At 47.6% G+C, this 26,568-nt stretch overlaps 5 protein-coding genes across 5 annotated transcripts; 2 read left to right on the top strand and 3 right to left on the bottom strand.

Moving 5' to 3' along the window:
• Positions 1-3,769: 3,769 nt before the first annotated feature.
• Positions 3,770-4,843, top strand: Asppvi_002014 (uncharacterized protein; the record flags this gene model as incomplete). The annotated part of the gene is made up of 3 exons (XM_043307547.1): positions 3,770-3,871; positions 4,048-4,279; positions 4,761-4,843. The coding sequence occupies 3 exons, from the start codon at positions 3,770-3,772 to the stop codon at positions 4,841-4,843; spliced, it is 417 nt and encodes a 138-aa protein (XP_043163482.1).
• A 415-nt stretch (positions 4,844-5,258) lies between these two features.
• Asppvi_002013 (uncharacterized protein) lies at positions 5,259-5,885 on the bottom strand (the record flags this gene model as incomplete). The annotated part of the gene is made up of 1 exon (XM_043307546.1): positions 5,259-5,885. The coding sequence occupies one exon, from the start codon at positions 5,883-5,885 to the stop codon at positions 5,259-5,261; it is 627 nt and encodes a 208-aa protein (XP_043163481.1).
• Positions 5,886-9,964: 4,079 nt separating this feature from the next.
• Asppvi_002012 (DUF2841 domain-containing protein) lies at positions 9,965-11,785 on the bottom strand (the record flags this gene model as incomplete). The annotated part of the gene is made up of 5 exons (XM_043307545.1): positions 9,965-10,635; positions 10,692-10,874; positions 10,932-11,378; positions 11,434-11,638; positions 11,693-11,785. 5 exons carry the CDS (start codon positions 11,783-11,785, stop codon positions 9,965-9,967), a joined length of 1,599 nt encoding a protein of 532 aa, XP_043163480.1.
• A 3,951-nt stretch (positions 11,786-15,736) lies between these two features.
• Positions 15,737-16,276, bottom strand: Asppvi_002011 (uncharacterized protein; the record flags this gene model as incomplete). The annotated part of the gene is made up of 1 exon (XM_043307544.1): positions 15,737-16,276. One exon carries the CDS (start codon positions 16,274-16,276, stop codon positions 15,737-15,739), a length of 540 nt encoding a protein of 179 aa, XP_043163479.1.
• Positions 16,277-17,191: 915 nt separating this feature from the next.
• Asppvi_002010 (uncharacterized protein) lies at positions 17,192-17,645 on the top strand (the record flags this gene model as incomplete). Its single annotated transcript, XM_043307543.1, has 2 exons — positions 17,192-17,361; positions 17,414-17,645. 2 exons carry the CDS (start codon positions 17,192-17,194, stop codon positions 17,643-17,645), a joined length of 402 nt encoding a protein of 133 aa, XP_043163478.1.
• Between the last annotated feature and the right edge of the window lie 8,923 nt (positions 17,646-26,568).

Below are 26,568 nucleotides of genomic sequence, written 5' to 3'. Positions count from 1 at the left end.
GACGACATCTCTTGACTTCTGGACGTTGTACTGTTTGTTGCGTAGCTCMTGTTGTCTTAACGTTGGATGGACAACGTTGGATGGACTACATAGGCGCGGTCCGCATGTGATTGGCTCCGGGTTGTTCGGGCTTCTGACCGACTGGAGGATGGCACTGTCCGGCATCGAGAGTCCACCCAGGAGTGGAAGCGCTCCATCTGTTACGTGTCTTTGTCTGAACTGCCGGATTTCGTTTGGAGTATAGTGACTTCCGTAGGTGCTTGCGAAGCTCCGTTGCCTGTGGGGAGTCCTTGTTACAATACATGCAGATTCTCATATATTGAGCGATCCTCAACTCAGCATCTCGTGTTGGCCAATTGGCGTAGATCTCCTGGTGCTCAGGGCATGTGCACCCCTTGTAGATTCTCCCTCCGGCCATGTAGGTATCCGTGACCAGAGATGTCTGTGGTGACGTGCCCTTATCTGGATGTCCGTAAAGCCATAAATCGTCAATTTCGCTCGCGATGTCATTTAGCCAGTCATCTGCTCCTTGTGTTTCTGATTCTTCGATGTTGTCGATCGGGTGTGAGGGTGTCGCTCATATCGCTGCCCTTTCGCTGGAAGAGGCGTGGTTCTGAATTCCACAAGCTCAGAACGCACTCAAGGTCGGCCTTTTGTACTGTACCGCCCGAACCTCGTATCAACTTTGACTGAGCAAGCTACAGCCATAGCTGGCCAATGTACCGGGAGGTTTGCTTTCTCATCGACCTTGGTGAACCTGCAATCATCGGGCATTCGATTACGGATAGCCAACATGGGCATCACCGCTAAAGCCAAAAAGCACTCGGCCATGCTCTGCTCAGTATTCGCCCTACCATATCTATGGTCGACAGCACCGCAGGACGCATCGTCCCTTGCACCCACTGGTCGTCTTCGGATAAGCTATCACTATGGTCTGAGAGATGATGGGCGTGGGCATCAATCCGGACAAATCCTTTCAGAACGGTCAGCGAAGATCTACTATCTATTACCCGGGCCATCTACTATTTGCTCGGGCCTGGTAGCTGTATAGGGTAGCCATCTTACCCGCGCGGTGCATATCCAGAGCGTTCGGAGTGTCCGGTGGCAGAGAGCTGTCTCGGGAAAGGGTCAACAAAGGCCTCTATTTGACCAGGCTCACCCGGACCTTCCAACACTACAAGTAGCTTGTCACATGAGTATTCCGCGTGGAAGTGCTTCACTAGTCACCAGTTGTCGGCTTTTCGCGTGTATATAAGGGCAAGAGATCATGAGAGAGAATTTCACATAAAGCACGGAGTGCCGCTCTTGTTAGGAGCCCGCGCTCTTCATATTGACTACGATCTCGGATACCATGAATTATTCGAAACATTCAAAATACTTCTGTCGGGCACGCCGTCTGGGTATACGACTACAAGCCGCCTTGAGAGAAAGTAATCTACGTCGCTCTGCAAACGACAGTACAATGGAACTCAATCCAATTCAACTATTGAACGGATCTGCGGGTAACCTGCTGTCGCAAAATGATCGTCGTCGACGGTCACTGGCTCCATCGCCTGAGTTGACTACTCGCCAGTCATAACCGGCCCAAATCTCGTTGCTCTTGTGCACTGCAGGCGCTCACCACTGACTACGGAGATGGTTGTACAGTCATCTGGGGCGGGCCCTAGCACTACAAGCATAGCGTTGTCCCGCCTGGATTATTCGGCCTGATAATGTATCCATATCCTCTCACGCGTTGACATTGCGCGCGTTGGCGGCATCGGACCACGGTTGAAGAAACTTCCGAAGTAAATAATCTACGGCGGGTCATTGTAACCACTTATGAAATCCGTGTGGTCGCGACTATATTACGGAGCACAGTATTCTTTTATATATAGACACGGCTACTCTGATGAAAATCAAACTGACTCCTTGGTTATATTGCTATCGCGATGAGAAATTGCGAATAGAAAAGAAAATCTGCCTCATCCGCCACTGGGTTATATATACTGTAGTACCTAAGGGGAGCAAATCTATATATCTGTAGACATCCTGTTTCTGGAACTACAACACGCAACACACAAAAGTCGTTGTCAGAGGTATGGCGTCTTTCGGCCGGTAATTTATGGTACTAGCCATCGCAGAAACAAATCCAAGCAGACTGGATCTCACGTTTTCCCCAAGCTGCAGGTTGAGTGCCGAAAATCAAACATGTAATCTTTGTAATGAGTGGTCTTCATGTCCAGATTGAACCCAAGTTGAACCCCTGAGCGCCTCGGAAAGAGGTCTAGCGTTCGGGCTTACCACTCTCCACGACCGACAGCGCTGATTTGCAACTGCGGTGGGCCAATAGCCATTTGGAATAAGACAGAATGGAATAGACAAACTGAACGGCAGGCCATTACCCACCCAGTTCATGTTGGCAGTCTCTGGTGCACATCAAACATATTGGCAGTTTCGCATGGCGCTGCACGCCGACATGCATTAGCGAGAGCCCTAAGCCTTCCACGCGTTTTCACCTGCAGGAGATCTTCTCCCGTAAATAACCTGCGCCTCAATGCTTGAATGCGGTGCCCTCTTTCCAACCATCTGGTCTTCCACAGGTGTCATAATTCGAGCCCTTTTCTTAGAATGAACTTGCATGGGCATTTTGGATGTGTCTGGGCTCTTCTGATTCTCCGCTGGAATGCCAATAAGTCAAGTCAAGCAGTTAAGCCTCGCCTAGTTATTCCGCTGGGAACCTGAGTTTCGGGTCTGCTCTGCTAGTCCATGTTTTGCTTTTTGCCTGGTGATTTCCCTGCTATTTCCTTCCCGCTGCCCGATCCGGGTAAAAGTCGTCCCGACAACGCGGGATCACTGTCAGGGAAACCCCTCCTGTTTCTAGCTTTGATGCTCCTTTCCACAGCCAGCCCTACTTGCACTAGTATTGACTAGGAAATATGATTTATTTAGAGCCACTACAGTCATCCATCAACCCATTTGGCGTTGTTGAGCCCAACAGAATGAACCAAATATAGAGGACGCAAGGGGCCAAGGATCAGCAGAAAAGGAAGGATCAGCAAAAAAGGGAGCACAGATATTGTACCTTATAAGACTCGTAGATGGCGGCTAATGATGGGCTGGAGAGCGTTGAGCAAACTAGTCGGTCATGACCTGATTTATCTCGAAGCATGGTGAGACCGGTCATTTTTAGAGCTTAATAACCCATGAAAAGATATGACTTTGGTTCGATTCACCTGGTAAGCTCAAAAATGTAGGTTAGCATTTGGGCTAGTCTACATCCACGCTTTCCCCACGCTTTTTGGGGCAATGTTATAATATCCAAGTGGATCCAAAAAGTTGAATTCTGTCATCATCATACACCCTCAACTATCATGTAGTTGAACACCACCTTGGGTCGTTCTATAGACCAACTAGAAAGAAAACAATTAAAATCTAATTGCCCTACCTGTAAAGAAGTGCTTCGCCCCCCCAGGCAGAGCCTGGGGCCCCCCGAATTTTCTGAATCGAATACGTGAAACCAACGTAACTCTGTACCCGATGCTAAAATATATATATCTATGAATCCAACAACTTAGGAACATTAATGTAGTCAAAGTCAACAGAAATCAAACTTCTCCTTCTGAACAGACAAATCATGCAAACACATGCGTTCTTTAGTAATCTTCCCTTCGTCAAACATGACATTCGTAACCACAACCACGTGAACATCCAGTCGCATGAATCCAATGCAAGACCGATACTTGGTGTTCGACTTCACCATCTCAATAAAAGAATAAATCACATCATAATGACTCGACGAAACTCGACGTTCAATGTCAACAACGACATTCTTCTGAACTCCCTGACGAGCCCACTGATACGTCATATTCGCCAAACCACGGGGCAAAACGTAAGCCCATCCAGAAAAAAAATGCAGTTGTGTAGTTGTAATGCGTTGGTGTTACAACATGTTCATGGTATGTCTGTTTATTCGTGTTATCACGGTTTTTTGTTAACCGTCAGTTGCTAGACAGGGACTGTGCTGAGCAATGCTGGTACAGGTATAGTGATTCTTCTTTCTTGAAGTTGCGCGAGAATTTTCGCGCTGGTGTGGCTGTCTTTAAGGGAGCTAGAGCGTCGATGTCTCGGGAAGAGGTTTATCGATGGGAGGAGCATTATATGTCGGCGTTTGATTTGGTTACTGCTTATGTGAAAGCATTGGAGTCTGGTGTTTTGGTTGGAAAACAGCTGGAGGTGGAAAGAGAGCGTGTATTCACGCGGTATGCGGAGGCAATGAATGGTCTTGAGGGTTGGACTGGTACGTCCTGTTTATGTTTATTTTGGAAGTTGATACTGATGTTTGAAGATTATCGTTTTTGTTGTGGATACGATATTCGGGGTGGTTGAAATGTTACTTTGGTTGGTTAGCAACTTGTATGTTGCGGTGAGTATTTTTTTATTTTTGAAGGTTGGAAGTGTTCATGCTGATTATGCAACGTGTTGGATGCTTGTTTTTTGTTTTTAAAACGTACAGTTGTTGGTTATTGTTGGATTCTTTTTTGGGGGGCCCCAGGCTGTGCCTGGGGGCCCGAAGCCCTACGTTAGTTACGGAGTTGGAGTGTTTTTATTAGTGAAGCGAATATTCAAGTGAGGAAAAGGTGTGTTTACTTTCTTTGGTTGTGTGAGAGAGTTGGTTGTTTATTTAGAATGTGAGTGTGGTGTTGGTGTGAACGTGAGATGTATATTTTTACCTTTGGTATGTTGTTTATTCTTATTGTGGAGTTTCTTTCTTAATCTAGTTGAAGATGATTTCTTTTCGGGGGCCCCGGGCTCTGCCTGGGGGGGCGAAGCCCTTCTTAAGGGGTGCACTGGCAACAATTGATCAACCTAAGGCCCATAGTAAGACAGCTACGCCGAGTCTTTGGCGCGGGACAGTAGGTTCGCATCAGTTTCTACGTTACTGCAGACAATGCAAAGAAATATGGCGCGTTCCCGGTCCTCCTTAGCTTATCCCATATACAGTACCCCACGCTACTCAGCGTCGCTCAGGAGATGTAGGTTTAGAGATGGATGAGAAGCAGGAGCATGCAGAATCCTGGATACCAAATAAGACTTAATGGATATTTGGGAGTATACGTCGCCTTGGATTGCTGCACCCAACATCTGGTACAGTGGTGACGCGAGAGATGCACATGAGAACAACCCACAAAAAAAACGCATGTAGGTAAAAAAACCATGAATTCCAGAGCAAGGTTTGGCACTGTACATAAACGAGGGCCCATGACTTACGAATGCCGTCACTCATGCCCAGGTGCCAGAGACGAGGTTGCTAAACTAACTGACTGATCCAACAAGTCATCTGGTCTTCGGAGCCAGGCGTCGCCCCGCGTTCCCACAGGTGGCCCGTCGTAGAGGGCCGTGACAATGGCCACCAGCATGCTTTCCCTGGTTATGATTGCCTCGCACCAACGTAACGATTTCTTGGTTACTGGGCGCGCGCTAATGACCAGAATATCACCCGGACCAACAGGTTCATAGTAAGACGTGCTGAGCTTGCGGATAGCACCTTGCTCTGGAAATGTGGAGAAAATCCGGTGGGAGAGAAGCTCAATCAGCAGCCATTGTCGAGTTACCCGATGGTCATGTGGTGCCATGGCCATTGCTTGAGCGTGGAGTGGCGTGGCGGAGAAGATAGTCAACGTCCTCAAGAATCGTTCTTCAAGAGCGGTATAGGGATACAACCCGTGTTCAGTAATTGGGTCGGCCGGATGAATTGGTTCTTCGAGTGGCGGCGATGTACAGCAGGAACAGATCGAAGTAGATGAAGACCCCGAGGAGGAATCTGCATCCTCTGGCGCGCTGGTCTCCAACTGAGCCGGCAGCATGACCGGAGTTCTGGGGAGATGCATGTCTGTGTGCGACATTTTATCTGCTGACTGGATCAATTGAATCAATAGGCGAACAATGACCTGCTGTAAAAAGACAAATCAGGCCAGTTCCGGATACATAAACAATTTAAGGGATGCGGTACGGAGGCAAGTGCAAGCGTGGAAGTAGCAGCCATATAGTATATATAGCAGCGTGTCGTGGGCTGGGCATGGTTTTCATGAAAGGCGTGCATCTACATGGTTCTCTGGATATTGCGGGTTTTCAAGAGCGGCTTCGGGAAGTGTAATTGACCGACCCGACTCCTTTTGAAGAAAGTAGCGATAGGGTCGACCTATTAAGGATTCTCCGGTACGGCAACAGGTTCTATTAAACAAGTTGGGTTAATGGACAGACAAGGCAAAAGACTGGGCAAATCACCCAAAGACGAGGACAACCGAGAAAGGGCAACGACGAAAGCGCAGTACTAGAAAGGCATGAAGACGCAAAACTTCTCTCATGAATGGTCAAAGCGATGCGCGCTGTACTTGCAAATATCTGCATCGTGATTTTAGATTACCGGTTAGATGTTTGTCGCTGCTGTGATGGTAGTCTTTTTTAGCTTAGGAAAAATTATCGTCGAGAGAACAGCTGGTAATTCTTGATATTGTACTCGACAGGAGGATACCGTCTCTGCCGAAATTAGGATCATCTACAGATTGTAGTTGCTTGCTATACATGCCTTTCGCAAGTGCAGGGCTATCAGGTTTTGGTTACCAAGCTGCTACTCCTGTCATGTCGGACTCCACTAACTCCTTGATTTGTGCCAAGTAGTAACCGCCCAGATTACCGACCAAACCATGTGTCTGTTTGACTGGTTGGGCAGTGGTGAAGATAAGATGGGAATTCGAGACGCAGGAAGCTGCGCCGCTAATGCACCTGGTAAAAGGACTCCAAAAATGACACGAGTCGAGTCCGCCAACAAAGTGCATCTGCGTCAGCCCGCGACAGCGTCTCTCAATCATCAATGCATTTCATGGTCAGAGGATAGATGTACATACGCTGCTGCTGCGAATGCGATCTCTAGGACCGTCTTTGGGAGGGCTTCTGTGGTTTTTGTTGTTCCCTTCCTCCACCTAGAACCTGGCTAACCCAACTGCACTAATTGATCAGGTATCTTGACCTGGCCAACTACAGGGAAAAGAATCACTGGCACTAACAGACACCGACTTAGTGAGCTGATGCCCGACCCTGGTCGAAACAATCAACTCAGAATCCAGGAAATCGCCGCTTCTGGATAACATGAACTTGTTTTTGCTGTTCACGCAGGTGAACTTGCCCTTTCGGAGAAGATGCCGACAAAGACACAGAGGGACGTAATGACCGGTCAGGCACTGACACTACCTGGGTCAACTTCCTGGTGTCCAAAGCGAGCATTTGAATCCGGTCTGCCTAGCCCGATGCTCCGCACCTTGCTGGTTTTCTCGCTCTTCTGTATATTCCCTCCAAACTGCCTTCCATCAGCAACTCCCTGGCACCTATTCCGTGGCTCTTTAGTCATTCAGAGACTAGTCAAACGATCCCTCTGGCTTCGCCTCTTTGTACTGTACATCTGACGGGTATTCGCAAAGGCCACGTACCCAAGCGCTACGTTGGGTATATATACACTACGGTTTTGTGGCGACGGTCTGACAGCCACACGTCAAAGAGACGATCGCGATAAGAGTGGCTGCACACGGCTAACCCATTCGAGTCCCTGAAAGACGAATTCTTTTGACAAGTTGAAGTATTTGCCGAGATGTTGATTCAATCAAAGTTTACTGAATTGTAGTGACAGCGGAATTGAAAGCGATTCGAAAGATGCCCCTCTGTACCAATGGAAAAAATATATTAATTAGACCCACCCGGATATGTTTCGCATTCAATAGTCCAATATCGCTTCTTTTAATGATGCTACTACTTCTAATAGTACCCGTAGTAGAGCCGTATAGGGAACTTTATTGGACACGCTTGGATGGACTAGCACCATAACGAAAGCCATCGACACTCTACCAGCTCGCTGTTGACATAAAAGTATAGTGCCTCCCAGCCTAATGAATTTCTGGTATCAAAATTCCTATAAATTTTGATCACCCTAGTCTCATCTTATGTGTTCGGTTGACCACACCTATGTCCGTCTTGGAACATATTTCTAGACAACGCTCAGTTGTTGACACTTCGAAGATGGGGGGACGGAGCCAACGCTCCACGCAGTCCGCACCACAAAAGGTGTGTCTCAACCCTAATGACCTACCCTTGTTTGACTGCAAAGGCCAGCTGATTACCGTTACTTAATCGTCCGTAGGGTCAAGCAGAAATCTCTGAGGCACAGGCTCTGGAACTAATGATCCTGGGGAATAATGTGTTCGCGATGCTTTAAGGTCTCGCGCAAGCGAAACCTCATCACCGTTCCGATTTGAAGGAAATGATTATATACGACCCTGCACTGCTTGATGAAATCTTAGATGGCCCACGATTGGAGTTTATTCCGCTCGACCGTCTCCCCGTCTGCTTCGAGTCCGGCCAACTAGTGCTCCAGCCAGTTGATGAGGAACGAACTAGGGGGACACTTCACCCCTCACTCCTTATCAACCGACCAGCTGCAGAAGCTCGCCCAGTCTATCCGCTGGATGAGGTCGGCAATGTCCGATATCTCTCAAGGCAATGGAACGTACTTGTCGGGCGGCCGTGATACACGTTCAGCTGCCTGAGGAGCGGCAATTTTTGGGTGGATTCATCGGACGCTCTGGTTTGAATGTTGAGGAACACATCAGTGTCTCCATAGTTGCCGCTGAGGCTACGTCGATTAGCATTGTCGTACACCTTCTGCTGTTTAGGAAAGAATTCCTTGTGTTCTCCATGTACTAGATGCCAATAAGCTAGTGCAGAGTTTGGGAAAACGACTGCTAATTTCATACCATGGGTAAGGCTGCCAGACGATTGGGATATTGCTGTACGTAATTGTTCAGTTAAAGAATACTGTAGTAGAGACACCCATCGTTACTATCCGTATGCAAGGCGGCTGGTGGTGCGGAGTCCCGCGACCAACATATATTCAGGCTCCAAAGGCATTCCTGTAACCTACTATACGGGATACGACGAGTACGTATCTCGATGCTATGGACGGAGACGTTAATGTTAAATCAAAAACGTCTGGGATTTGTAAACTCCTCCTGTTAGACGTCACGGCTCCTATACTCATTAGAGAAATATGATCATGATGTTCCTTATCCAGAACAGCTCAGGAAGATTATGCTCAATTATGGCATACCGGTCAGCTAAGATCTTGCTGCTGCCGTAGTATTCATGCGCTAACTCGTTGTCTAGCGGATCGAAGATCTGGAGCTTGAGAACGCTGAGAAGGTAAAGCTGAGCCACAAAGGAGCGGATGAGTGAGGGAGGGCCGCAACGTAGCGCATACGGTGAAGCGACTTTCCAAGGATTGCTGGACAGACAGAGTGTGCCTCCGAGGATAGGAGAAGATCTTAGCATCCAAAGACACTTCAACCGTCAGAGGCAGGGAAAGGATCAATTCAGAAACATGCGCTATGTGAAGCCAGTGTAATTTTATGGGATATAGTGATCATTGTATTTTGATCGAAAAAGCTAATCCAGAAAGCAATCATTGTTAGGCCTCGTTACCTCCCATTCAGCCGGTTGGCATCCGAAGTGAATGAGCTTCAACACCCCTCGCTGCCAGTTGTTCAAATCATGATTGAGAGAGAAAAAGTGAAATGAACAAACACAAGAACATCACCCATAATTTGCATCTCATGTCATCTGGCGCCATCTCCAACAGAATTTTTGAACGTATGTATAAGGAAAAAGACATGGTCGAACATAGAACAAGCAACGAGTATATATACTAAATGAAGAAGAATTGGGAAGTCATCGACAGTACCTGCCATATAAAACCATGGAGTGTCCTGGCAGTCACTTGACGTCGAATAAGCCGCATGGCTAAGTCCGCATATTTTTAGTCCAACTGTCAGGATGGCCACATCAGCAGGAATGAGGAGCCTGCTGTGATGGATCACAGGGGTGACTCAATGATCCTGAAAGAAGGGCCTCTCATGCTCATGCCATCCATTCTTGAAGGTCAGTCTTGAGGCAGGTTCGGCAGGCCGTGAGCCATGTGAGGCATTTCCTGGGGATGGGACGTCGGGGACATGGGAAGTTGATATGATATAGTAGTCTGAGACATGGCGTGACTGGGTGAAGTACCATACTCCGTTGGGTTGAAGAGATTGTGCCGGAACGAAGGCGTCCAAGGGTCGAAGCTGGCTGAGTGCTGCATGGGCAAGGGTGCTTGGCGGTGGTTGGAAATCTGCTCCGAGGCGGGAGAGGTGATGGGCGCCTGTGTCATATAATTGAAAGCGGCATGTGTCTCATTGGGGCTGAGAAGTGCTGTTGTTGCAAGTGTTCTGGGCATCTGCTGCGATGCATAATCTTCGGTATCCTCGGAGGTCGTGGGAAAGAAGGTCCGATCATCCCGAGGTGTCTTACCAAATCTCAACGACTCCGGTAAAGGAAACAACTGGTTTCTGTCATCTCCCATATTAATTGGACAACTTGGTGCCGCCATGCCCGTGTGTTTGACTGAGCTCGACCCCAGGCTGGTTGAGTTTATCTCAGAGTGGAGAATGGGAAGCGCCTCATCCGCATTATCATCTTCTTGCTCATGCTTCTGGTCCGGATCCACATTGGGGTCGCCATCCTTCCCTTTCTGTTTCGACTCTCGGTTGACAACATATACGATCGTGTTGGCATCTGAGGCTGGTCAACAGCTGTCAAAAAGAATTTTACAGAAAGAAGATGCTGCTTACCAACTTCTCCTCTTTCATAGCGTTCTTCAATCCTTCTCACTCCGAAGACCTCGTCCAAGATTTGGAGTCTGTGGGGGCCTCTGAGCTGCCGCTTGCACTCGTGGGCAATTTCCTGCAATTGATCCGTGGTGATACCGGATCTTCCAAGATTGCGGATGATATGAATCAACAGAGAGAGGCGTTCTAAATCTGTCAGCAAAATTACTTGACACTGGAGATTTCCTGGAGGGGCACACGTACGATCCTTTCGAAGATGGTCAGGCTCCTTGTGAACCACATCGGCGGGCCACCATTCAGGCTTTGTCTTCTCTGGATCACCCTTCTTACCAGGAGAGGCTCCTGCGGGGGTTTTACCTCCATTATAGGGGTGCTTGACTTGCTTTCCTGGCTCGATGAACTTAATGAATGCCTTTGCAAGCTGACGACAGTTGAGCTGCTGGAAGTGCTTCAAGGATCTCTCATAGTAGTCGAGGACTTTAGGAGTATCACCAATCTCGAGCCCGACCATGTCCACTGATGCACAAGAGGGCGTTACCTCAACGGGGACTGAGAACTGGACGGATGGCGGCACACCGTACTTAGAGTGGGCTGGGGAATTTCTGCCCTGCTTCGTTTGACGGTAAGGCAAGTGACCAAGCGGTTGTTGAGGATCATAGCTATACGGTGTAGCACCGGCAGCTGACAACCCTGTTCAAATGAGATCAGCAAGAATATGGTACTTGTGCGCGGAGTGTTTACATACTTCGAACCATGGGGCGTTGATACCCGATCTTGGCACCAAGGATCTCCAAAAACCTTTCACGGACTTCGGTTGTGAAAACAGTCCCATTTTGCTTCTGGATAGACGGAGATTCGATTACCTTCACTCTGCCCATGTTGTCGAGATAGATCATGGCGTAGTGGGCGTAAGGGACGTTGATCGATGAACGCACGGATTTACCCATGGGCTATGTAGGAGATGAGTCAGCTCCATATGTCTTTCCAATGCCGGTATCACTTACCGGGACATTATCCCAGCCGTTAACATCGTCCTGCATGCATGACGCCGGCCTTTTACTGGAGCCCACCCCAGGAACAGGTGCGCTGAACACCATTGTGTGATTTGAGAGGTTGATGTTGACAAAGGTACGGCAGGTTTTGTTGAGAAGGTTTGGACAATCTCGAGTTGGATGTTTCTCAGGCAGTACAGTTACTGAGTTGCTGAGAGGTAGATATTGCTCAACACATGAAAATGTCGTCGAGGTCGGAGCGAGTTTTACAGCTGCGATAGCGCAATATATTTGTCTCGAAGGTCTTTCTTCCAACGGGGCACCAGGTGATCCGGGATGGTGATGAGGCTGCAGAGATCCAGGTCTAGTGAAGTCACGGCAGACAAATGTCGCTGATTAGCTTTGTTTGACACTTGGAAAGATGCAGCGTGCCAGAAGCCTTGAAGGGGGGCACAAGATACAGCAATGAGAAAGGCCCAAAATTTAGATAAGAACGTCAAGACAGAAGCGAAACCCAGCACGGCGGTTCGAGTCCATGACCCCGCCATCCGCTGTAAATTACTTCTGAAGGTAGATGAGCCATTTCGAGGCAGACCAACGCCCATCGAACAGATTTGAGAGGGGGTAGTATGCGTGAATAGTGACGACATTCTACTCACAGGATGCACCCAGACAAGAACAGAGATCAGACACCCAAGGACGTTCGAGAGCAAACAATCAAGAACGGCCTGGAAGTGGGAGATGCTGCAAGATGGACTGGCAACTGATTTCGGCACACAGATGGGCAGGTGCGACAAGCTGCAACAGAGTTGGAATTAGATCAAGACTACTTGATCCTTTTCTTTGTTTTCTGCTCCGGGGATATGTACGGTAAACGAGGATGGTGACACAAAGTCAAGTCAAGAGAAGAGACAATCAGTGACTGACATGTGAGAAGCTACCCATAGCTCAAGAGAACACTCAATATCCTGAAGGAGAGAGGAACTAGATGGAAGAAGAAGGATTGGAGCTTCAAGACGGGGGAAATGGCAGTTTTTTAGTGTTGGCGATGAGAGATCAGAATGCTTGTGCCCTTTGGGTATTGAATAACGATCGAATATGGAAGTAGACGGGTCGATGAGTCTGACTGGTTGCAGTGCTTCCGGCATTGCCGCCTAGCTACGCGATATTTGGATAGTCCTAAGACTGGTCGATTGGCAGCAATGACCCTTCTAGTTTGCTACGGCCTATCTGGGGAGCCCTGTCCAGCGTGCGTAGCGGATGCTACCAGATGACTCGTTCGGCTTAGCGAGTGGACAAGGATGGCTGAAGCTTTTGGGACAAGTTGGAGGCAAAGTGTTCTGGACTTCCACTACCATTGATCTCGTGGCGCACGGAATTGATACACGCACGACAAGCCGCAAACAGGAAAGTCATGCAGGGGCTCGGGTGGGGTATGATATCTCTCTCTGCCCTCCTAACGTGAATCAAGTACAATACATGGGTTCTCTATCCTACTTCCTGCATCTAATGCGGCATAGTTTGCATGCCATGGATGGTAGGATTGCATGAACGCGAATTCCTGCTGCCCTTAGCTAAGAATAGAGTATCTTCCCTCCCGGCAACAGTAGTCGGATGAGCCTCTCTGAAGTGCTTGAAAGTAGCAAAACTGTCCTCTATCCTCAGCTATAACAAAGTACCAAACGCCACCATCAAGGTCGAGTCCATTCTGGTGACTAGTCCTAGTATAGAGGCCCGTGTGTCTGATCAACATCCGTAATCTCACTTTTGCATGTACAAGCACTCAGGACAAGACTCGTGGTGACAAATACGACAGACTAGGCCTACCGGTACTTCCGTCCTGCAGCTACAGCAGGGCCGCCTAAGGCGCAAACCGGGTAACTTCTTGTCCCAATCATGTTTCGGTGCTTCTCCAGCTTTCCTGTAAATTAATGGCGGCCTCTCGACAGCAGGGTCTTTATCTTGGGCGTATGAATGCCTAGTTCTTGCTATAACCTATCAGCTAGTGGACGCCAATGAGGATTGCTACCCCTTACACTCTTGTGTTCTTCTTTGTCCTTCTTTCTTGGTATGAGTCCTTCCCTTCCTGCCCCTGTATTTTGCCGCTTCTTAGTTTCCCTCTAATATATTAGTGCCTGGGGCCATGATCGTGCCCAGAGGACTTACAGTATCCATGTTACTCTTCATGGGGTTGTTGATTGTTGAGTGAAGGCAGCAGAAGACTCAGGATCAGCAATGCGCTTCTTCTTAAAGTGGGCGTTAAGGGCAAATAAGACGAGAAAAGCTCCCATCCATATAACACTTTTACCCTACGCAAGTATATCACGCCCTAGTCTCCTTTTCCAGCATATTTTCCTCGTTGGGGGCGGTTGGTGTATTGGAAGGTAGGAGGTTCCTCGCCCTTGGCTACTCTACTGGTATAGCAGGGAATATTCTCGATCAGGGATGTGATTGTCGTGCATGGCGCATAGAAGATCTAAGCGCAGTATAAAATACGCCTACAATGAGTGGCCTTGTTAATTCTGGGTGCTGGCAGGCAGCAAAACATCCTGACCGAATAGTTCCGACTTGGAATTCTGTTCCCTGTACCTCGTGCCCCGTGCCTTTATTTTATTTTATTTTACTTTTTTTTCTTACTGTTCTTTCTATTTTCATTACTAGATTTATTTCTTTTTACCCAACTTTTTTACTCCGTATAGTTGACGCATTAATGACTGAAACAGGTTAATGCGAGAGAAAAGGAGGCGCTTATGATCAATCGATATGGATGGAGGGAACCTCTACAGGGAAAAGAAGACGATGGTAGTGTCTAAGTTGCTACGCTAGAAATAGGAATGTATTTACTTTGGCTTTGAGAGTAGCAGAACATTCTAAATCAACCTCTTTGTATAAGCCCTAGAATTGTTTAAAAGACTTTGTCTTTGACAATCTGGTAAAAAGCTCACTGATTGTCCCAGTACGAGTCATTGAACCCCGGTAGCATCGTCGTGCAGACACTCTAATCATCCATGTCCTGATGACTTTATTGCTGTCATAGACAGGGAGAAACTCTTCGAGCACTCCCTCAGTGCCTTCAGCCACTTCAGAGTCCCGGACGCAAACAAGTTGTTGTAGATGTATGGCAATGCATGCGAGTTGCCCGTCTAAGCTCTCCTTGTATTCCTCATTGGCAAGTAGATCTTCTCTGATTCTTTTCCGCATCAACTGGCCAAGCTCTCCATCCAATGTCTCTGTCCGTGACATGCTCATCAACACTATATAGCATTGACCGTAAGAGAGTTGGTTCCAACTACATGGAAAAATGCGCTGGCATTCGGCAAGAACAGCAGGAGATCCCGGTGCTGGTACCAAGCAGGGGGTTTGCTCTTCTTCAAATCTCATGAGGATAAATATCGCCGCTGGTAGAGTTCTGGTCAGCCAGTGTGCTGTACTGACACTTGGGTGTCTTACCGGTTGGATAATTGTTCGCAAAGTACACTCCAGCACGAGAAAGCCCAAAATCAATATCATCCTTGGTCATTGTTGCAATTGAAGGAGTCGCCATGAAGGTGCTCCTACTAGCTCCGGAGGAGCCACAACCTGTCTCGTCTGTTGACGCAGGCTTGGCTTGCTTCGTTGAACTCTTAGCCGGTGCCAGAAAGTAATAGGCGCATAAAAGAAGAAAGATAAATAAGAACCATATTAGATAGAGAATGGAGACTAAGTAGAGAGCCTTTTCAAATGACATTATCTAGAGAATGGAGACTATGTAGAGAGCCTCTTCGAACCACAATATGTTATCTGCTTCGTGATCATCGCTCCTATATATGCCTCCAGCGTCGTAAGACAGAGGCCGGGCTACACGCAAATTTCGGTATCAATGCTAGTGTCTCGGAGGGTAAAATACAAGAAATTATAACACCGAAAGAAATGAGTCCTAGCCAAAGAAGTTTGGCTCTGGTCATGTCCATTAATCCGTTCCAGACCTGTCCCAGAGCTTTCCAAATACACTTCAGATAAAACTTGACTACATCCATCTTAAAAGCCCAGGTAATAAAACTAAATCCCTAGTTCTTCCTAGGCATCAGAAACAATAAGCCACTCCTTTCTGATAATGTTGTAGCGATTCTTGAGTCTGACCCACTCCTCTTTTGTTATACGGCCCAGAACAGCATCGAGTTTGCTTTGAAGCAACTCTCGGCCTTCAGGGGTCAAATTAGGCGCGTGAATCAGTTGTGGGCAAGATATGAGACGGATCTTTTCGGGGGTCTCCCGAAACCGAGCTGTAAACACCATATGGATCTGACCCCCTTTGATTAAAATGCCGCAGTAGTCTCTGAAGAAAGATATCCCAAAGTGCACCTCGGCTGCGACAACATCCAGGATTGGTTGTCCTGCGTGTAGATCTGCTAAGCTGGGCTTAGACGGCGCGGTATCTTCCATCTTTCCAGGGTTTGATGGAGTCATCGGCGAGATGCTGGCGTATTTTGAAATAATTTCACTGGTAGCCTGGTAAGCTGTCGATTGTGCGCCACCTGATGCGGATGAGGAGGCTTTCGTAAATTTTGTGAAGCAGAACATGTTTGCCCAGGCAAAGGTTACTCGAGAGAAGAGCATGCTGAAAGTATGGACTGGTCTGTGCCATATTGCGGTGAGCACTCCAGACAAGGCTGGCATTTATAGATCAAGTTGCGGTCCTTATTGTCCTGATATTGATGTTGGAATTACGATTTTTGGTAGTGAAGCAGAACCCAGGGTAGAATCCCTGGACTCTCCATGCTCGAATCATTTTGGGTCGCTGAAAAGGGTAAGCAGAGCAATATCATCCAATCTCCGAACGGCTCGTGAACTACTCAATTTGAAGAGTAGTGTCCTGGGTGCGGTAATTACATAAATTAGAAAAGTTAAACTTCGTACACAAGCTCTTCATAGGCAGCTGGAGCAATATACCGCACTCGTCAGACCATCTTCGCTTCTTCTCAAACTTATCCCAGTCTCGTTGCCCAATCAATATGATCTAGGACTGCGGATGCAGCTAATGACCAGCGCTTCCTAGGAGGCACTAATAGACTAGCGCTTCCCAGGAGGCACTAATAGTCTAGCGCTTCCCAGGAGGCACTAACAGCCTAGCGCTTCCTAGCAGGCACTTACTACCAAGTACTTCCTAGGATATACCAGAGTGTCACTGGTGCCGCTGGTGAGGCAGCTAGGATACTTCTTGAGAGGCGCCAGCCACAAAACAGAAGTGCTGCATGTTCAGCTAGAATTGGCCAATTCCAGGCGAAGTTGGAGGGAAAGGTGAAAGAACAGTTCTTGAGAGAACCAATCGTACAATCGCGCAGAGAGATTGCACTAAAACAATACACCAATCTTGATCCCATAGGCATATCTAGACCTTCTGTGTCGTCGTTCGACCCTATCTACCAAATATATATGGCAGTTTCAACCATCACGGAATCCATCAAGTCCTCTCTGGTACCATTACCCATCACACTTCCTTCACTTGACAATTTTTTTCCCCTTGCTATCAGTATGTCTTGGGTTACTCGAGTTGGCCGGTTTCTCACCTTTTCCTGGAAATCGGGCACGACCGGCGTTCAAGGTATCAATGAAACGTCGGCGCAGACTGCAGTCGAGGAAGCGGTCGTCAAATTAAAAGGCTCTTTTCCTGAGCTCGAAAAAGCAAAAAACGCCAAAGTGATGTATAGTTTATCGTTCCTGGAGCTTGTACTTTCTTTGCTAACATAGCAGTAGGTCAAGACCGCATTCCACGCCGAAGGCTGACGGCAGGAAAGATCCTCTCCACGCGAACTTTGAAATTACTTCGGAGGAGGGACAAAGAATCACCTCCGTCCATTACTACCCGAACCCACTTGGAGGCAAGAACGTATGGTTCTCTAGACCAAAATACAACGAGGGAAAAAAGGTCAACGATTACTTCCCAAAGGAAGAGCAATCCGGCAATGGATCTGGTGGAAAAGCTTGACGCAATCGCAGGGAATACGGTAGAGCGGGGCCAGTGGGTCAGGTTTGGCTTGTTAGCTTCGGACCGCAATGCTTGAAGGTAGTTTAAAATTAGATAGTTTAAAATTGTATGCAGTGCACCACAATCGTGAAATAAGTCCTGGATAAGTAGCTATCCCACTCTGTATTTTGTAGTGCAGAATATCGTGCCTGATTAGCTTATTCATCATTACCGTCTTGCACGCTAAGAGAACGGAAATAATAGTGCAACAATATCAGTCATAGGTGTTCGGATAAAAGTAATAACGGTCCGATGTTCAATAACCTCCCCAGTATTTAATAACGGTACGCCGACCCTCGGCTCCAAGAGCATTCTAATATTCCAATGTCGATCCAGCGTTTCCTCCGTTCCAAACTTTCTCTTTTTCCGTCTATGAGGATGGTCAGCTACGAGAGTGTTCTTCGTTCTGACCTCAGTGGTGAAGAAGATGGAAGTCCCTATTACGATGCAAATAAGTATTATCCTGCCTACATTGGAGAGCTTATTCACAATAAATACCGCCTTATATCGAAACTTGGCTGGGGTGTCAATTCTACTGTGTGGCTGGCCAAGGACTGTTCGCGGTAAGTTAACAAGCTATATTCCTTTTAATGAAGCAGCACTAATAGGAGAAGATGGCGCTGGCAGTCACACCGGTATTATACTTTGAAAATATCGAATTGCGGAACTGCAGAGCAAAAGTCCGCCCAGGAAGAGGCCCAAATATCTCAACATATCTCTCGACTGAGGTCTAGCCACGAAGGTAGAGGGTACGTGCGTGTAGCAAAGGAGTCTTTTGGAATCCAGGGTCCTCTAGGGGAACATACATGCTTATTGTATGAACCATTAAGAGAACCACTCTGGCTTTTAGGGAGGCACCTTGGGAAAGCTGGTGTCCCTTCTACTGTGCTGAAGCCCTTCTTGAAATTATTACTACAGGGCCTTGACTTTCTTCATACAGAATGTCATATCATACATACTGGTAACCTCCCTACCTGCTACTTATCCTCCTTGGCCTTGGTTAACAAAAATAAAGATCTTAAGTCAGACAATTTCCTAGTGGGATTCGAAAACAGCAGTGTCCTTGATAGTTATGTACACTATCAGGAAAGCCATCCTCCTCCATACAAGATATGTGCTGGTCGTCGCGTCTATCAGTCTCGGCCTGATTTTGGGCACTTACAAGGAGGTATGGGATGTGTGAAAATAAGTGACTTCAGTTCTGCTGTTTTTGGTGATCAGTCTCATAATCATGATATTCAACCCCTGCAATTCTGCGCACCAGAAGTTCTCTTAAAGGCTACATGGTCATACAGCACGGATATATGGAACTTAGGAAATGTGGTAAGGTCCCGTGCATTATAACTAGGGTATGTTATAACTAAACTGGATAGCTCTGGGAGCTACTAGCAGATACCACCCTTTTTAATGGGAAAGATCCCAGAAGTGGTAGTTACAGCCGAGCTGCTCACTTAGCCCAGATGATTCGACTTCTTGGCCCTCCTCCATTGCAACTTCTGCAGAGGGCTGACCAGACTATATGTTCTGATCTTTTCTCGAAAAACGGTACAACTTTCCATCCTTAAATGGTTTCTTTGGTGCTTACGTCTCTCATAGGTGAATTTAGGTTTCCGGATTTGATTCCTGCAGAGGACTTCAGTCTCTCAAACCTTACTCCGTTCTTGGATGGAGATGACAAACAGTTGTTCCTCAATTTTGCTAAAAGAATGCTGCAATGGGAACCGGAACATCGAGCGACAGCACGAGAGCTCTGTGATGATCCCTGGCTGAATTACAGAGGTTGAGATAACTTCGTGGGACTTCCATTTGTCTACGAAAAGAGACTCTTTAAGCTAAGGGTCCAGTAACCTTTCCTGGTACGAGGCACACCGCGGGTGTTCAGCATTCAATTCGTCATACGTTGTTTAGTGCAGGGAATAGATTTGCAGCTCAGAAAAGCAGGTGTATGCTGTAACAAAGTTAATCAGAGTGGAAAAAGCCATTATATTAGCAATAATAATGCTTTGAGGCTGTTCAGGTTGCACTTCTTGACAAAAAGGGTTGTCTCGATAAACACGGTAGCTCGAAGACCGCAGCAGAGTTAGCGTACTTGGGGACCTTAGTTGAACAACTTTGCATTCTGTACGAACCAACAAAAGCCCTTATTCCTGATTGGCGACCTGGTTAAATGGATAGACAAAGAAGTGGCAAACAGGGAATAGACCCACACGCCTCCTGATGACCGCAATCGCAAAGATGACTGGTTAGTGTAGGGCAGCCAATGGGAACCTTGTCAAGCCCCTACAACAAGATGAGGGGAAGTCGGCCATGGTCAACCAGGAGCTTCTGGTGCATAATCTGCCACAATCCGTCACCAACTCATTCCCTCTTTCCCTTTTTCTAACATCACCAGTACTGGCGGACTGGATTCAGACGATGACCGATCTTTCAGGGTTTTGTGACAAGGTCGGCAATGAAGCAAAGAAGAAATATGCCCCTTTATATTCAAGCCAAAAGCAGGTAATAATACATACAATAAAAAGGAGAGCTAAAGCGCTAACTGATCAGGACGTCAATTGCAAAGGCCAAGTCTTTCCCAAAGTTCTTCCTCCTCCTTCTTCAAATGTTGTCGATCGCGTTGCTGCCGAGAACTCACCTATTAAAATACCAATCAACTTGGAACAAAAGATACGGAGCTGGAAACTACCCTGTGAGTTTCTCAAACGATGTACAGGGACACCAGACACAGACTACCCAAGTTTACTCGCAAAGACTTGTAATGTCCTTCGCACGTTTAGTGATTCACTGCCATTGAGGGACCCTCGCCGTCCTGTTCTTCATCTCGAAGACCGAATTCAGTTCCGGATATGTGCTGTTCTGTGGTACATTTTGTTCCAGCAATGTTGGCTGGGGCTTAATTCTGCAAGTAATTCCAGGGAGTCGACTGTTCATTACACATCCACCGTTCTTGCACACATTGTCAACCGTTCAGGAATACTACTCCCCAGTGAAACTGTTTCTGCGAAGGAAATACGTGATTGGGTAAGGAAGGGAGAACGCTATCATCTACTAACAGCCGACCTGGGTGGTGTGGGGATTTTGTTTCTACTTCCGGGCGATAGCGAATATTTGTGCGTGAGCTTACACACTTCTGATTTACTTTGACTGACATGGTCAGCAGTTGGTTCCACCATGTGCCGAAGAAGCAAGAAACAAGACGGATGTCTCTGGTCTCCTCTCTTCTGAGAAGAGGCATTCATCGGCTTGCTTGCGAAATAGAAGCTCATCAGGTGGTGCACGGAATCTTGACCTTCTGTTTAACGGACTTGATCTCGAGCATTGCTAGTCGAACATTGGAAGGGCTCATCCTGCTCCCTAGCTCGGAGACATCTCTTCATGATCATATTGCACCTAGTGCGTTACCCTACCCAATATTTCTTCCTTCTGATGCTTATGCGCCCATAGCTCGAAGCGAGGAGTGGGTTGCGCTGCCACTAGGAAAGGAGATCTACTCGGAGGTAGTAGAGCCCTCTTTAGCTTTTCCAATATCAAAGAAAGGCCGTGACTCAGCAACAGAAAGTATAACTTTCCATCTCCCATGCGTTCATGCTAAGCTAACACGAGTATCTGCAGGTCTTACTAGAAACCTCACATGCGAGTACAAGCTTTGTCAACAAGGAGATGGCCCTTTCCCGCTATTTTCCCCTAGCAGCAACCTTGATCATTACGGCGTAACAGCACCAACATTTCATGATCAGGTGAAAAAGACTGCACTACCGGAACGCCAGGACTGTGCAGAACATAGGGAAACCACTCCAACAAGTGCAGAAATTTATGAGCAGCCTAACCATAAGCAAACTCACCAGCGTGCGCCCCTCCCTTCCATCGATATCTTTTTCAATGGATATCCAAATGAAAGGCGTTCAGGACCTTCATTCGAGTCCGCACATATGCAATCAGGGGAAAGGTTTGTTAACGTGAAGGCCCAGGTCAGAGACCCTATCCTGATGACTAGCAGCGCATTTCCATCATCCAAGAGAACCCCGACCTTTGGTGCACCTGAGAGAGGTGCTCCTTCTGATCAGTGTCATGAAATTCATGACAACCGGGCAGCAAAAAGGCGTCGTATCACCAACGACGTTTCTGGAAATGTCTTATTCTCTTATCTACCAACCCAGTTGACGACAGCCGAAAACCGGAACAGTAGAAATTATGAAGCAGCTATTGGGGTTACAACGTCATCTAAGCCCGAGCAGATCATTGGTAAAGATGGGTGCTCAAAACTGGTATATTCAAAAGGTTAATAAAATATCAAAGTCCGGTCCAAGTCAATGCACTKACAACCGTACAGCGAGCGGCCAGCAGGGTGTCCTCCCACCAATTAACACAATCTTGAATCCCTTTAAATCGTCTAGTAAGGCTCTTCCTAATCTTTTCAAATGCAGATTGTAATGTGTCAGGTTCGCATTGTGATACCGCTGGAGCCCTGTCACTCGCGCAAAGAAATCCACCACTTGAAGATCTGCTATGGGTAGACCCACTAGAACAGTACCCAAAGGCATTTACCTCCGAAGGTCAGTTCATACAGGTACACAGACAAACAAAGACAGAATTCTAACTTCGTCTTAGACCATTCGGACCCAACTTCAGTGGGAGGAGTCCCGCCGAATGCGGATGTAGACTCCTGGTCCATCTTCCCCTGCAGCGCTTCGGACTTGGATATATCCGCTTGGCCGTGCTCAACCCAGAACCTTCAACCACCAGGGCTGCAGGGCAGCACCGTCAGAGCAGCACAGTCTGGAATATGTTCTGAGTGGAGTCCGGGCGATGTGGACGCGTGGTCGTGCTTTGTGTCGGATAACCAACGTGAATCCACCGCACCCGCAGCAGATAATCGAAAACTATCAAGTAGCACCGCCCACCCAGAGTCCACTGGAGATGTCGATTCTTGGTCGCAGTTCCAGTGTTTGAGTGGCCAATCCGCACCAGCCACGCTAGCGAAAGCTGATCAACTATCCACTTTCCACTTTGCGGCGATATCAGACAATACTCCGCAGCAGCTTGAGGCCGCTGGCGATGTTGATTCTTGGTCACAGTTCTCGATCGTGAATGATCAAATACTGTCTAGGACTTCAAGAGGGATAAATCAAATACGCCAGTTGGACAGCATGGATCATCTCTTTGGCCATGCAATTATCAACTCGGAGATAGCAGGAGATGTCGATTCATGGTCGCAGTTCATTTGCGAGAACTGAGAGGACCCAAGGAAATCTGGGCAAGGGATCGGTTGTGGGCTCCGGATCGATCTCTAGTTGACTGCAGATCGACAGTGTGCAGCGCGCCTAGGAGTATAGGTGACGTGATTCCTGGTCATATTTCCTGAGTATCTACGCCACTACTGAATACCACCTATTAGACTATTAGAAAATGTCATGTGCACTAGCAGGCTCCATATAGGCTCCCATGGAATGGCTCCCCGTCCTTCTGTTTAATGGGGAAGATTATCGCCGTGGTATCAAGGGCCAACAAAATCTCCTATACATACCAACATGCGAGTGGCATAGTTTTGAGATAGATAACCGGGTTTGCTTTAGCCGCCCTACCCTTTTCTAGGAAAATGAACTACCACAGCACCGACCTTTTTCCCCTTCTCAATGTCTACATACGTGAGACGCGAGGCGAATAGGAAATTCCTCCATGTCCAGTCAACCTCTGCGGCATTTCCAGCCGTGTCCCGGACAGTAACTTTAACGCCACTCAAATTTTCTATAGGCACCACAATCGTATCGTGTAGTCGTCCGACGTAAGGGCTTTTCTGAAAAACCGCACCGTGAGAGGAGATCTCAGGAGATACTGACAACGACTTCATCTAATGATTATTAGGCGGGGTCATGGACATATTCGGGTATTCCACACCTCTTGATAGAGCCTCTTCGCTTCCTTTATCACTGGCGCAAATTCCTCTCCAAGATCGAACCTCGTCGCAGGGTCAGGAGACTCGGAGCTTGCGATAACCCTGTGAGTTATTTCGACTATCGCATCTGCACATGGTCGTAGTGTATCTGAAGGTGATAGGATTCTGACTGGGTTGTTTGGTGATACTGACGTTTCCGACATCTTGAGCGTACCCCGCTAGCGGCGCATATGTCGTCGTAGCTAATCATGCCCCAGCACTGTCAGTTACCTCGAGAGTTCATTTTAGGTATATCTGCTTACAGTCCTTCCAGTGTTGACCTGGGAATAGAGCTTTATCCGTGGTTTTATTGTGGGGATAAGCAGAAACACAACATCGCGCGATGTTTATCAGGGAAGAAACGCCTTCCTAGTGAGGGGCTGTTGGGAGTTGGGCCCACATGCCGACGAAAGAAGTTCTGGTAGTCTCGTGACAAGCATCAACGGAACCAAACAATGCCGTGACCTCCACATCGCTGGGGAAGAAAAAGGGAGAGAGATCATGAGATACATTAAGAGCAAACGGATTGCTGAGGAAGCTGGTTGGCTTTATACTGGCTACATGGGTTCTGGAAGGTGGTGTTCAGGAGCCGCAAATATTAACTGACCGCCACATGTGATACCTTAAGAGTTAATCAGCCACATGTGCACTGCCACAAAAAGCTGCTTGTTCATTCGCCGCCACCCGGCCTCCACCGACACAGACGACGGACTTGTGGTTTCCTCCAGTAGACTTGCTGCGGAAGCACCCGCTCTTCAATCTGAAAATCTTTTCTTTTTTCCGGTTTGCATCATAGACCGTGGTGTCGAGATACCGCGCAATGTCAAGGTGGCTCACTTGCAGTCAAGCTCATGTCGCACGCTTGCGAAGGTTGTAAAGTAGCTGTTTTCCGCGTGTCTGTGGCGTTAGCTGATCGTGTAGATTCCAAAACTCTCCTATGGTGATCAGTTGAGCCTTTAAAGCCCGCGATAGGATCATAGCTTCCTCAGGGCGATCCTCCAATCTTTGATGACATAGAATGAGTATGTACGGATGGCCTACATTCTCTTCCTTCACTAGTAGACCTGAAGTTAGGTGTGTTCGATTGTGTAATGGACTAAAAGTTCTGTAGAGCATAATGCGCTGGGGTTACTTTCCAGCTCACCCAGGACTAAAACACGAGACCAGTGATATTGGGTGCGACCATTTGCGTCCAAGTCGCACACAAGTCAACATCCAATTTTCGAGCGGCTGTTGACCCTTGTAATGGTTGACTAGGCTGTGCCAAAACCGTGCGATGGGGCACCGTGGTAAACCCTACAGCGACCGCCATCTCTCGCGGCCTCTGCCAGTTAATTGAATTCCAGAGATTGAGTGAAGACGGCCCAATAATCCAGATGCAACCGAATGGCGGCCCTCACATGAAGAAGTCCAACGGATACAATCACGTTCTTCGGCGATGTACAGAGGCTCGCTCATTGCGGCAGCTTGATGGGGCTTTGATGCTTTGGTATGAGAAAGAATTATGGATCTTGAGAGTCACATCGGGAGACTTGGGCATGTCTAGTTGCTAGGGGGTTAGACATAGTGTTTAAGTGTTGAACAATACAAGCAGGGGCCTTGATGCTGCTTTAGTCAAAGTGTGTAGCTGACCAGAGCTAGCTGCGATATCTCAGTTCTCTGTCCGTCCCCCATATATTCTGTCTATGCATCAAACCGGACCAAGTCTGACTCTTTCATCGTAGAAGGATCGGATAATAACGACTTTATGTTCTCTGAATCCGTTATGTCCACTTTCGGTAATAGATACCGTAGCATTTTCTCATAACAATCTAATTTGCGCTCTAGCGCCTCCAGCTTCCTATCGTGAGATTAGCGATCATTCGGTGCTTTGGTTTTCACGAGCCTGCCACCTTTCTGTCAGCTGTCGTTTGCTAGCTGGGTACCAGCAATGAAGCAGCGAGGAGCTACAGCGCTGACACTCTGGGATATCCCCTGCTTATAAGCATCTTAGGCGCCAGAATCGGCACAGGCGTGAATGGGATCCTTTCCCCGATTGAGATGAGACGGGTAGTTCGTACCAATGTTGACATCGCACTCAATAGCCGGGTAATCTCCATGCTAGAAGGATGCCCGCTGACTGTGCAGCGTACCGTTGTCACTGACGGAAATGGTTTCCGGTTCTTGGACTTACCTGTGCTCTTATGGTCATTACTACTTTGGATGACGTCACAGCCTGGAAGCCAACTGAGAAGGAATGTGAGTTATTGGCTGGAATAAAGAACTAGCGGGTGACAAACCCCACCACATAACTGGGCTCTGAGCGATCCTTTCAAGGATAGAGCATCACAGACGGAGTAGTCACATTTGAATTCACTCAATTAGTTACAGTATCGATTCTGATCAACTTTGGATAGTGTTTTCCGTGCGAGCTCCATCGTGAGGACTGCCGAAATATCAGGAGGATTTTTCGACAACGCCGAGTTTCGCCAATGATTGCGATCACCGCGTATCCGAGCACAAGAAATGCCCGTAAGGCGCGATCCGCAGCCTCTGCAAATGCCCCTGCAACACACCCAGCAAATTGACGTCATATGTAGTCTGAGGAACTTGCTGCCAGAACCATAGATATATTGGTGATGTTCCAACGGAGCCATATCTCCGGCAGGTTCTGTTGCCTTGTTTGTGACGACCAATGCACCGCTTTTTTGCTTCTGTTCTTCGGGTTGCCGCTCCCTGGCCGTTCAGATTTACTGATGGTCCCCCTCTTTGTTGTAAGCGCAATTACCACACTTTGAATGGCTAGTCTGTATGAAAAGTTTAAGGAGTTCTCGCCGTGTCGTGGAAGCTATAATTCTTGAAGGCAGTGTCGATGCTTTCTATTCTGAGTTTCTCCTGACCAACGGAGATCCATGGTGACTCTCTCTGACGGCTTCCAGTCGATTGATGCTGGCAATTCTGCCGAATGCACTC

The sequence above is a fragment of the Aspergillus pseudoviridinutans genome (assembly GCF_018340605.1).
Source record: "Aspergillus pseudoviridinutans IFM 55266 DNA, scaffold_11, whole genome shotgun sequence".
Lineage (NCBI taxonomy): Eukaryota > Fungi > Ascomycota > Eurotiomycetes > Eurotiales > Aspergillaceae > Aspergillus > Aspergillus pseudoviridinutans.
The sequence above is the reverse complement of the archived record's forward strand: the minus strand, read 5'-3'. Positions and strand labels throughout refer to the sequence as shown.